Raw genomic sequence first — 12,655 nt, 5'->3', positions numbered from 1 at the left:
TAGGGCGACATCGTCAAGAGAAACAAACAAAATCAGCAAGACGTCGTGGAACATAGATAAAAGTACGGTGGGATCTAGGCCACAGTGCCGGCAGTCGTGATGTGAACGGCATTGCTTTTCGTAACTGACAAGGGTACGGTTTCACCAACACACAATTATATAAAGTGCACTTATGTAAAGCATGTAATTAGGTAAAACTATTCTGGAATTACAGGGTGATATTAGTTTTTATAATAATAAAGTGAAATACCGTAAAAACACAGATGAAATTAAATATTACAGTTGTTAAAAACGAAACGTGTAACTGAGAACGTTTTATTCTGAAACACTGTTGCTCTAATTTTAGATAACCATTATAACATTCTCAAGCACAAGTTTAAGGAGTTATCAAAATTACACAATAATTTATAAGATGTTTGTTTACAGGATGTAGACTATCCATTAGCAGTACTTGGTTTCCCATTTTTTTTCTAAAGATCTGAAGATGGTTACCACAGACAGAAATGATGGTCTGGGAAGAAAAGTTTGAGATCATACACTGGAATAACAAATCCGTTCGTAGGCTTGCTGCCTGAACCCACATTTATCACCCTTCTGGACGAATCTGAGTAGGTTTCACCGTGGCTAGACGGAAAGCGCGTAACAGTTGTTCTTCCGTGGAACAGCATGCTAATGACTGGAGACACCATTTTCTTGCGCTTTGAATTAGATTCATTGAAATTGAATGAATGAATTTATGGGGATGAACTCCGTAAAGGTGCAGAGACATGAAATAATTTCGGTACGATACTGAACTGCCTATGTTGCTCAGGAGTACGATGCAAAGCTTCTTCGGATATGCATGCATGTTCGAAAGAACAGAAACTGTGGCGACTACAGCCGTTATGAAATACATGAATGTGTTCGTAGTTGCGAATATGGACAACCATCATTTTAGATGCACTGCACGCAGTAGATGAGCTCTGAACTTGCCCTTTGGAGAGACCCTACAGCTATGTTTTATAGCTACCTTTTGGAAACTTCTCACATCTTTGTTATTATAGAATATCTGCATTATACCTAAATCTAAACATCCTAGCTTTATCCAATCACTTACTTAATCTATCTTGCTTCCATACTCTTAGTACACAAAAACAGAAAATCATGAATTTCAACCAAAATATTACTTTGTGAGATCCAGCATGCTGTTTCCATTAAATTACAATGAAAAAGGAATCCGAATATCAATTTTGAAGTTTCTAGCTCCTTCCTGTTGCGCCGATGGTTTTTGCGTAAAACGTACAAACTTTGAAAACTCTTAGATTTACTAAACTGAAACTTAACACATTATCATTTTAGCATCAATCCTGACATGCTATTAACTTTTCAGATTATTTACTTTACTTTTAAGGTATTGCGCAACATTCGTGACGTCATGGCTAGTTACAGCGGACTAGGCTGGCACACAATGGAAAGCATATGAACTCTATATGGCGTGAGTAGGCTGTTTCACTACAACTCGTTACAAGCAACTTGCTGTAATTGAATTCTCGGCTGCGGAAAAAGAAACCTCAGTGTACATCTTTAAAAGTTTATATACAGTTTACGGTAATGCTGCAGTTTATAGTAGTAATGTTGAGTGACGGGCAAAGAAAACTTAAAGCGTCAAGAAGTGCAGAAACGGGCTCCATGGTCAGCAACGTTCGAGATGTCCTGCCACAGCCGCTGTTCCTGACACAATGAAAATCGCACGAGTGCAGTTTTTAGTACAGGTCGACGCATGAGAAACCGACAATGATGAAAGCGTAATACATGTCGCGAAATCAAGCCTACCAGCACAGGACAGTAGCTTTTATCGACAAGGAATATAGGCTCTTAACAACGCTGGTGTAAAGCTGTGGAACGTGATGGAGACTGTGTAGAAAAATAGTACATGTAAAAGAAATTTTGACTGATATTGTCACCAAATACTAACTCTTACGAGTAAATATGTACTCAGAAAAAATTGTGGGGTATTATTTATTGAATGATTCTCCTACATGCATAGGTTTTTCGAAAATGATTTACAGTAACAGTTTTTGTACCTCATTTATTAATAAGAATGAGTCAGTGTACAGGGGATCTGCCATACTCCTCACAGACGTCAATACACAGCTTCCATCTTCCTGGCAACACCATTACTGTTTGATGGGTCCGGTGTTTGGGACACTACGTACCCATGCAGAGCTGCCTGCATTGTTCCCTTCTGCGTACCTCTTATCTCACTGCGCGTCCGTCATGTTATTCACTAAAGCACAGTCAGATGGAGCGAAATGTGGTGAGAATGGTGGGTGTGGCACAACAATGAACCCCAGTGATGTTAGCTTTGCAGACGTGGCGTTGCTGGGGTGGGACCGCGCATTGTCGTGGGTGAGGAGCACTGCTTCGGCCACTTTCTCTGTCGTCTTTTCTGAGTCTGTCGTCTCTTCTGAGTCTGTTGTTTTGACTCCTTCCACAGAACGCATGCGGTCCATCTTTGTCGACGATAGTCGCCTTTCATCTTGTCCATAGCTTTTTCTACTTGATAACGAACAAGTGCTGTCCTTTCACTATACACGACTGTCACCTAGCGGCTGCATGGTGTGTTAGAATCAGTTCATCGTCCTAGGAGATGACGTCCCTGTAGTTTAAGCGGTACTCGTAAGACGGGACGAGGAGAAGGAAGGAGAGATTAGTGTTTAGTGCCCCGTCGACAACGAGGTCATTAGAGCCGGAACACAACCTCGGATTAGGGAAGAATGTGGAAGGGAGCCGGTCACGCTCTTTCAAAGGAACTATCCCGGCATCTGCACAAACGTTTTAGGGAAATGATAGAAAACCTAAATCAGGATAGCAGAACGCGGATCTGAACCATCGTACTCCCTCAGTACACTTGTAAAACATTTCCGAACGCACCTCGTATCTTGTCCATTCATTATCGTTATAAGACTTCTATTATTTGAAAAGTATACAAGGTTGGTTTTCAACATTATCGTGATATCTTCTTTCTTTCACTTGCGCCGTTGTCCCGCAATGTTCGCAGGGTCGGCGTGGTTACAACGGATTTGGCAAGGTTAATTTAAAGGGGTGGCTGGATGCCCTTCCTGCGGCCACCCCATACACCCCAGGATGGAATCAGTGTATCCCAGCTGTCTGCGTCTAGTAGAAACAATGAAATAGTGCGGAAGTGTTACAAATGTCTGCGTGATGCGGGATGTGGGGACCAGCCCGGTATTCACCTATCGGGATGTGGAAAACCGCTTAAAAACCACATCCAGACTGGCCGACACACCGGCCCACGTCGTTAATCCGCCGTGCGGATTCGATCCGGGGCTGGCGCGCCTACCCGAGTCCAGGAAGCAGCGCATTAGCGCTCTTTTTGTGTGTGTGTGTGTGTGTGTGTGTGTGTGTGTGTGTGTGTGTGTAGTAGGTCAGGGGGCAGAGTGGGCAGGGGTTGTACTTGGAGGCCTGGCCACAGTGCCCCCGTTTCCTGACAGGATAAGGGAGAGGGAGTGGGAAGGAAACATTGTACATTTATATAATTTTTTTTATTAGTAACAATAATATTTTATTTATTCATTTAATTTTAATGTCTCAAAATAAAAATCATATATGAAAAAGAAAGGAAAGAAATATAGGGCCGAAGTGACATCCTCGTCACTTCACAGGGAGTAAATTCTATCCCTCGAAACAACGTAAACCTGGGACTCCCCACCGCTTCGGGGGGTTATGAAACATGCTGCCTAGAAAGTTCGCAAAATGCGTTTTATATTTAGAGTGGCGGCGGATGATTTCGTGTTATTCTAGTAGATAATGCCAATAGTCCATGCCCGATATCAAGGTCCGCGAGAGCACGTAATGCGATGCATGTCCTCCAATCCATCGAATTGCCGAAGTTTTTTGTGAGGGGAAAAAGACAGCGTCAGGGAAAAATAAAGCGTCCGTCGTGATCGTTGATTCGTCGATGCGTCGGAGGAGGGCCATGATGCGTTGCGTCAGCCGCTAAACATCCTTTGCCTCACCGCACTGCAAAGGATGTTCGTCGGTGTCCTGCATGCCACATATAAGGCAGAGCGGGGAATCTACCATGCGAATGTCGTACAATCGTTGGTGGTTCACTGTCTTGCGGTTGATTAATGTATACCATGACGGTCGCGCTGCTGTGGTGAGGAGAGGCGTATGGACAGCTCGCCAAATCTGTCGCCAGTCTCGCGTTGAGTATTTAAGTTCGACAACATTGCTGCCATGATGACGCCGCAAGTATCGATATATCTCACGGGTAGTGGGGAGTCTTGTAGAAGGTATCTGTAACTGAACATAACTAAAATCAACAAAGAATCGCGCGACGTGAGAAAAAGAGGGCGATATTGTGCCTATCACCACCGGCGGTTCAAAGGACGTGGGAAGAAGCACATCCAGGGTTGCCGACGTGATGACGTGTTGCCGTTGGTTCCAAGTTCGTAGCGTCGCTCGCAGGTATAGAGCTAGAGCCTTGTTCAGCGCATCCGTGAGGTTAAGTCCGCCAGAATGGTATGGGACAGTTAAAGTCTCGTATTTGATCTTAAACAACATTCCTTGGCTGACATAGTATCCAAAGGCCGCCATTAATCTTTCAGCAATACCATGCGGCATTGGCAGTACCTGTGCCGGGTGGGGCAGTCGCGAGGCCAGGTGAACATTAGTGTAGTCCACCCTTTGGAGCAGGTCGTGCGTTCGGAGTGAATTGTTGCGTACGTGCAGTCGGACGTGCTGGAGAAGACGTTGATAGCTCGCCGCCGCTGATTGCGTAGCGATCGGGTGAATAATACACCTAAGCATCGCAAGATATCCACCGTCGCAAACGGACTGTGCAAAGTGTCCAGCCCTCGACCGATGTACATAATCTTGGTTTTATTCATTTTGACCCTACTTCCCGCAGCTACTCCGTACGTAGTAAGAAGGGTAACCACCTTACTTACTTCGTTCTCCGACTCGACGAGTATCATCAAGTCGTCGGCATATGCACGACACATGAATGAGCTCGCACGGAGTCGGACGCCTGTTAGAGTCCGTCGAAGAGTCTGCATCAATGGTTCGAGCGCTATTGTAAACAGTATCATGGACAAGGGACATCCTTGCCTAACGGAGCTGCTAACAGGAATCGTTCCTACTTCCCTGCCATTGACTCTCACCGTCGAAGAAGCGCCGCGAAGGAGGCGCATGGGGACGGTAATAAAATCCTGTGGTATCGCCATGCGTCGCATGGTCGAGTCAAGGAAATCATGGTTGATCCTGTCAAAGGCACGATCAAAATCCACCGATACGAACGCCGCTCGCATGCGACAAGGGAAATTACGTCGCGGTATTCGCCTAGGATAGAATGTATGTTGCTCCGAACCCCTAGACAAGCCTGGTCTGGTGGTATTGTCTTGGATATTACAGTCTTGAGCCTTGCTGCCAACATTCGCGCAGCGCTCTCGGCTAACCTGGCGGGTTACCTTATAAAGTTTAACTTCCTCATTCTTACACTTCAATTTGTGCACCCCAAGGGGCACTTACAACGTGCGGTCAGTGTTGCATTTAAATCCACTTGCGCTCCACGATATCGACGGCGACAAGATCAAATGCATTGCGAATGCGTGTATTCGAGTTACGAATGTCTGTAAACTGGGTGCGGTATAGCTGGTGAGGTCGTGCCTGCGGCTGTTGCAGACGTTCAGCCGGTGCAGCTGCATCCCGGGGCCCGGCGGCGGCCACGCCGTGGAGGGGGCGTGTCCCGCCAGCTGCGCCGCCAGCTTCGGAGACTTCCTGGCGCTGCACTGCCTAACCAGCTTCCTCGTCGCCACAGGCCGCGCCGGCAACCTGCTGCTGCAGTTCCGGTACGTCACTCACCACGCACTGCCTTCACGTTGCTTTCATAACATCTTCGCGGTCTTACTTCCTAATCTAATGCCCACTGAACCATCTGACTAAATTTTACTACACTCCATTTCCCTTGTTTTACTTTTCTTGAAGTTCATCTTACAACCTCTTCTCAACAATCTGCCCATACCGTGTAAAATGTAAACTTCCACGGCCTTAAATGTCACACACTAAAAATTTCAGGATATTACGCCGTGGTCGGAAGAATTTCCTGCTGAAACCTAACTTTTTGTCGCCATCTGTGGATATAATCTTCAAGGGAGGTTGAAGCTTTCTCGAAGGTCCGATGCACACCCCGCCATGCTGCTGATCGAAATAAAATATCATTCCCCTCACAGTCATCCAAAAACCCACCAGAAAATAGCAATACCTAAAATTGTGCAAGGATGCTCGAAAATCTTTGGAAAAGAAGGCATTTACAGGATATCGTGTAGCTGTGGAGACGTGAACACGGCTGTTACTACACTGAAGGGCCAAGGAAACTGCTACACCCGTCTAATACCGTGTAGAACCCCTGAGAGCACGCAGAAGTGCCGCAACAACACGAGGCGTGGACTCCACTAATGTCTGAGGCAGTGCTGCAGTGAACTGACACCATGAATCCTGCAGCGCTGTCCATAAATCCGTAAGAGTACGAGGGGCTGGAGATCTCTTCTGAACAGCATGTTGCAAAGCATCCCAGATATGCTCAATAATGTTAATAATGTTCGTGTCTGGGGAGTTTGGTGCCTAGCGGAAGTGTTTAAACTCAGAAGAGTGTTCATGGATCCACTCTGTAGCAATTCTGGATGTGTGGGGTGTCGCGTTGTCTTGCTGGAATTGCCCAAGTCCGTCGGATTGCACAATGGAAAAAATGGTTCAAATGGCTCTAAGCACTATGGGAGTGCTGAGGCCATCAGTCTATTAGACTTAGAACTACTTAAACCTAACTAACCTAAGGACATCACACACATCCATGCCCAAAGCAGGATTTGAACCTGCGACTGTAGCAGCAGCGCGGTTCCGGACTGAAGCGCCTAGAACCTCTCGGCCACAACGGCCTGCTCACAATGGAAATGAATGGGAACAGGTGATCAGGCCGGATGCTTATGTACGTGTCACATGTCAGAGTCGAATGTAAACGTATCAGGGGTCCCATATCACTCCAATTGCACACGATCCACACCATTACAGAGCCTCCACCAGCTTGAACAGTCCCTTGCTGAAATGCAGGGTCCATGGATTCATGACGTTGTCTCCATACCCGTACGCGTCCATCCGCTCGATACAATTTGAAACGAATTTCGTCCTACCAGGAAACATGTTTACAGTCATCAACACTCCAATGACGGTGTTGATGGGTCCAGGTCAGGCGTACAGTTTTGTGTCGTGCAATCATCAAGGATACATGAGTGAACCTTCGGCTCCGAAAGCCCATATCGATGATGTTTTGTTGAATGGTTCGCACGCTGACACTTGTTGATGGTCCACCAATGAAATCTGAACAGTTTGCTGAAGGATTGCGCTTCTGTTAGTTTCAACGATTCTTTTCCGTCGTCGTTGGCCCCATTCGTGCACGATTTTTTTCCGGCAGTAGTAATGTCTGAGACTTGATGTTTTACCGGATTCCTGATATTCACGATTCATTCATGAAATGGTCGTATGAGAAAATCCCCACTTCATCACTACTTTGGAGATGCTGTGTCCCATCGTTCGTGCGCCGCCTGTAACACCACGTTCAAACTCACTTAAATCTTGATAACCTGCCACTGTAGCAGCAGTAAACGATCTAGCAACTGCACCAGACACTTATCTTATATGGGCGTTGCCGACCGCAGCGCCGTCTTCTGCCTGTTTACGTATCTCTGTATTTGAATACGCATGCCTATACCAGTTTCTTTGGCGCTTCAGTGTAAAAAATTACTACAAAAACACAGGGGCAAATGTAAAAGGGGAGAAGTATACAGACTAACTGTTGCGGAACATGCTTTGCAATCAGGAGACCACTGGATTCGATTTTATAAGACTCAAGTATTGACAACCACAAGCGGATACTGCGAAGGACTATAGAGAGACACCATAATGATTACTAATTTCAGTTAGAAGGGTTAAGGTGTGAAACTAAATGGTATCTGGATTTCGGTGCCCTTGGGTGATAGCAATAGCTGGCGACAGCAACCGACAACGCCAATTCCGTTCGAGTTTTCCATCTTTCATCCGATCTTCCAACACTTTTGTCGCGTCTGACAGTATTACGATGTCACCGACAAACCTCAAACTTTTATTTTTCATCCTGAACATTAATATCTTTTAAAAATTTCTCTTTGGTCTGCCTGCACAGTGCACAAATTGACCAACTATGCTGACAGGCTACTAGATGTGTCTGTCACTTCCTTTCATGTCTTGCGACAAAGAAGGAGCCTCCTAGAAGATTGTGAGCCTAAAGACTGAATACAGGCACAATCGGGCGTACCCTGGAAACGGTGAAAGATTTCACCGTCTAATCCTTCTAACACCAGATCAAGTTAAAGTCCAAAACCAAATTAACATCAAGATCCAACGGCCTTTATCAAGACCACCCCTTGTGACGATATCTATAAATATTGAGGGATTCTCTAGTCATAAGAGTGTTTCATTAGCATACATGTGCCATAAGCATAAATGCGACGTATTATTGGTGCAGGAAACACACCAGGGAGCCACCAGCCACAGACCTAAAATAGCAGGAATGGATTTGGCCATTGAAAGACCTCACGACAAGTATGGGAGTGCGATTTTCATCAGACCCGGGCTCAACGTAACATCAGCCGCAATGACAGAAGTAAATAACATTGAAGTACTTACCATTCGCGCCCAGAAGTTCTCTGTGACGTCTGTGTACAAACCACCGGGTGTGGACTTTGTTTTCCATGAACCAAAAAATTTTACATATGACCATATTAATTTTGTCATGGGCGATTTCAACTGCCATGGTGAAGCATGGGTATATAATTAGACTGATGAGAATGGTGTACGGCTTGAATCCTGGGCTGACACTAATGACCTACAACTCATTCATGACCCAAAACAGCCAGCATCGTTCAACAGCAGAAGATGGAGAAGGGGATATAATCCTGACATCTTTGTGAGTAGGAAGTTGGCAGCACAGTGCATGAAGCTTGTTGAAGAACCTATCCCAAGTGCACAACACAGACCCGTCGTTTGTGTTGTGAATGCCATGGTTAAACCAGAGGAGGTGCCTTTCCGAAGACGGTTTAATTTCAAAAAGGCAGACTGGCAGAAATTTAAAGAGCAATTGGACGAAGAGATTGAGAAAATCCCTCCTCGACCAGATGAGTATGGTAGATTTGTCGATCTTGTGAAAGGGATCTCAAGGAAAAACATCCCAAGGGGTTGCCGTACCCAGTACATCCAGGGTCTGACCGGCAGCAGCAAGGTCTTACTTGACAGGTACCAAAAGCTGTTCACTCAGGACCCCTTCAGCGAAGATACGATGGAGGCTGGGGAGGAACTAACGCAGGCTATTGCTGAGGATAAGAGATCACGGTGGTGCAAACTAGTCGAGAATCTTGACATGAAACAAAACAGCAGACGTGCATGGAAATTACTGAAAAACTTAAGTGGAGACCCAACTGACCACCAGCAGAAGAACAACGGGGTAACAGCAAATCAGATTGTTAGCCAACTTCTGAAGAATGGGAAAACCAAAGGGAAAAGAGAAAGGGAAAGAGTTATACCCCAAGAACAAAAAGATTACGGACTCCTCAATGCTTCATTCACAGCAACCGAACTGGAAGACGCCATTCAGAGTATGAAACTGAATAAGGCCGCTGGAACTGATGATCTTAGAACGGAGCAGTTTGGGCCCAAAGCTCGAAACTGGTTACTACAAATGATGAACACCTGTATTAAAGAGCTGAATATTCCATAATTATGGCGGCAGGCGAGAGTGGTGCCTTTACTAAAACCTGGCAAGGAAATAAAGGACCCCAAAAATTACAGACCAGTGTCACTTCTATGCCATCTCTATAAGATACTGGAGCGGATGATTCTCAACCGGGTGGCAGAAACTATAGATGGAAAGCTCATAAAGGAACAAGCCGGTTTCAGACCAGGAAGATCTTGTTGTGGGCAAATACTTAATCTGACGCAACATATAGAAGATGGGTTTGAAAAAAAATTAATAACTGGAGCAGCTTTCATAGATCTTACTTCTGCATACGACACGGTAAACCACAGAAAGCTGTTGCGCAAATTATATCACCTCACAGATGACTGTAGGTTGACGATGGTTATTGGTAGTCTTCTGCAGAATCGAAGATTTTATGTCTCCCTAAATGGTAAGAACAGTAGATGGCGACTGCAGAAGAATGGCTTACCACAAGGAAGTGTACTTTCTCCCATCCTTTATAATGTGTACACTAATGACCAACCTATACCTCAAGATGCGAGTCTGTTCGTATACGGTGATGACACAGCTGTGGTGGTCTAGGAGTCCAATTTTGATGCAACATCTGGAAATAGCCTGCAAATCTCTCTAGAGCGCTTGAAGAGCTGGCTCAATACTACGACGCCAATCACCTCAAGCCAAACCCTGACAAAACCCAAGTATGTGCTTTCCATCTGCGCAATAGAGATGCTGGAGTTGAGCTCGACGTTACATGGCAAGGTAAGAAGCTAAAGCACTGTCCAACACCTAAATACCTTGGGGTTGTACTTGACAGAACGCTTTCCTTCAAGCAGCATTGCCAAAACACCAAGGCTAAAGTCTGCTCCAGGAATAACATCATCCGCAGGCTGACAAACTATGAATGGGGAGCTCAACCATCAGTACTGAGAACATCAGCACTTGCTCTGTGTGTTTCTGCAGCAGACTATGCAGCGCCAGTATGGGAAGCATCTGCACATGCTAAACAGGTTGATGTAAGTGTCAATGAGACAATGCGAATTGTTACAGGCTGTCTCAGACCCACACCAACGGGTAATTTGTACCTACTTGCTGGAATTGCCCCATCCAAGATCAGAAGGCAGGTGGCAGCAGACGCTGAGACAACAAAGAAAGAAACAGACTCTCGACACCCACTGAATGGGCACGTCACTCAGGCTCGGAGGCTTAGGTCTAGAAATAGCTTTATTGCAAGAACCAAGATCCTTGACTGTTCACAGGAAGATAATAGAGTCCGTAAATGGGAGAATGAACAAACCGCACTACAGATAATACCAAAAGAGCAAATGGCACCTGGAAACAAACTTCCTTATACAGTGTGGAGAACACTAAATAGGCTGAGGGGTGGTGTACCCAGATGCAAAACTAATCTGTGCAAGTGGGGACTGCTGACTAAAGATGACGACGTTCTTTGCGGATGCGGAGAGGTACAAGACGAGGCACATCTGCTCATGTGCCGACTACTGCCGGAGCCCTGCAGTTTTAGTGACCTGCTACAAGCCAACGACAAAGCTGTAGCGGTGGCTAACAATTGGAAAAATAAAATTTGATCTGGACACGGAAAAGTAAAGTAAATGTCTTGCGACTCTCGTAACTGCAGTCTGTTTATTTGCGAATAGTACATAACCTTTCGTTCTCTATATTTCATCCCTGCTATATTCACAATTTCAAGTTAACATTGTCGAAAGCTTCCCTGTGTCTACTTACGTGTGCTTGTATGTGTGTAACAAACATTCTGCAAACCTTGAAGTTCTCATAACCAAAATTGCGAATATAGAGATGTCCGTATGCATCATTCTTTATCATCATAACAAAACACTCTGTAATAATATACATAAACTGGTGCTCTACATGTAGTGGACCATCAAATTAAGAATTACTAAAACCATAAAAATGACCGAGTAAGGATCTTAACTCTTCTTGTCTCGCTTCACAGAGTTGTTCTCCCTTCCAGGTGTGTGAAAGAGGCGGACAAGGCGCTGTCCATCGGCTTCGCTGAGGTCCTGCTGTGCGCTCTCGCGTTCGCGCCAGGGCCCGTCGTGTACGGCGCTCTCCTCGGTAAGCTCAACCAATGCGGGCGTTTATCACTTTAAAAACTGACACAATACACACTCATTACAGACAATGTCTACTTTCTTTGTACATACACATTTTTCACTTATTAATTATCAAAATATTATATCTAAGCATGAACGTTGTGCCGGCCATTGTGGCCGAGCGGTTCTAGGCGCTTCAGTCCGGAACCGCGCTGCTGCTACGGTCGCAGGTTCGAATCCTGACTCGGGCATGGATGTGTGTGATGTCCTTAGGTTTAAGTAGTTCTAAGTGTAGGGGACTGATCAGATGTTAAGTCCCATAGTGCTCAGAGCCATTTGAACCATGAACGTTAAATCCAGTTTTTATTATAAAATTATTATAAAATAAATTCAAGATTGTAAATTTGTCTGTGTTGCATGGGAATGGTTGAGGTCGGAGACCTACAACAAAGTTTATAAATTACTCTTTTCAGCTTCAGTCACGTTTTACTCCAATACTTAATGGCACGACCAGTTTCGGGTACATGCTTCCATGTATAGTCCATAAAATATCACGTCCGTGCATTCAGTATTCCAAACATAGCATTATTCCGTATAATTTGATCTCCCACTTCATTAAGCTCACTTCAACTTTAAAAAATCAACTTCGCTTAATCCACAATGTATTCCACTCAGACTCAATTCGTAATAATTATCTTTATATAAACTTACCGACTGAACACATCAAAATTAATGACTTCACTTTTTATCCACTTTATTACAGTGAAATCACACAGTTCTAAATAGCCATGTAGCA

General features: G+C 44.9%; 1 protein-coding gene across 4 annotated transcripts in view; it reads left to right on the top strand.

Moving 5' to 3' along the window:
• The window catches only part of LOC126416393 (solute carrier organic anion transporter family member 74D-like), a 183,287-nt gene that overhangs the window by 167,452 nt on the left and 3,180 nt on the right, over positions 1–12,655 (top strand). For all 4 annotated transcript variants that reach the window (XM_050084084.1, XM_050084092.1, XM_050084101.1 and 1 more), the window contains exons 11-12: positions 5,689–5,855; positions 11,778–11,881. In XM_050084084.1, the coding sequence (XP_049940041.1) occupies positions 5,689–5,855; positions 11,778–11,881 (271 nt within the window). The remainder of the gene's footprint in view (positions 1–5,688; positions 5,856–11,777; positions 11,882–12,655) is intronic.

The sequence above is a fragment of the Schistocerca serialis genome, chromosome 1, assembly GCF_023864345.2.
Source record: "Schistocerca serialis cubense isolate TAMUIC-IGC-003099 chromosome 1, iqSchSeri2.2, whole genome shotgun sequence".
In the NCBI taxonomy this organism is placed as follows: Eukaryota; Metazoa; Arthropoda; class Insecta; order Orthoptera; family Acrididae; genus Schistocerca; species Schistocerca serialis.
The sequence above is the reverse complement of the archived record's forward strand: the minus strand, read 5'-3'. Positions and strand labels throughout refer to the sequence as shown.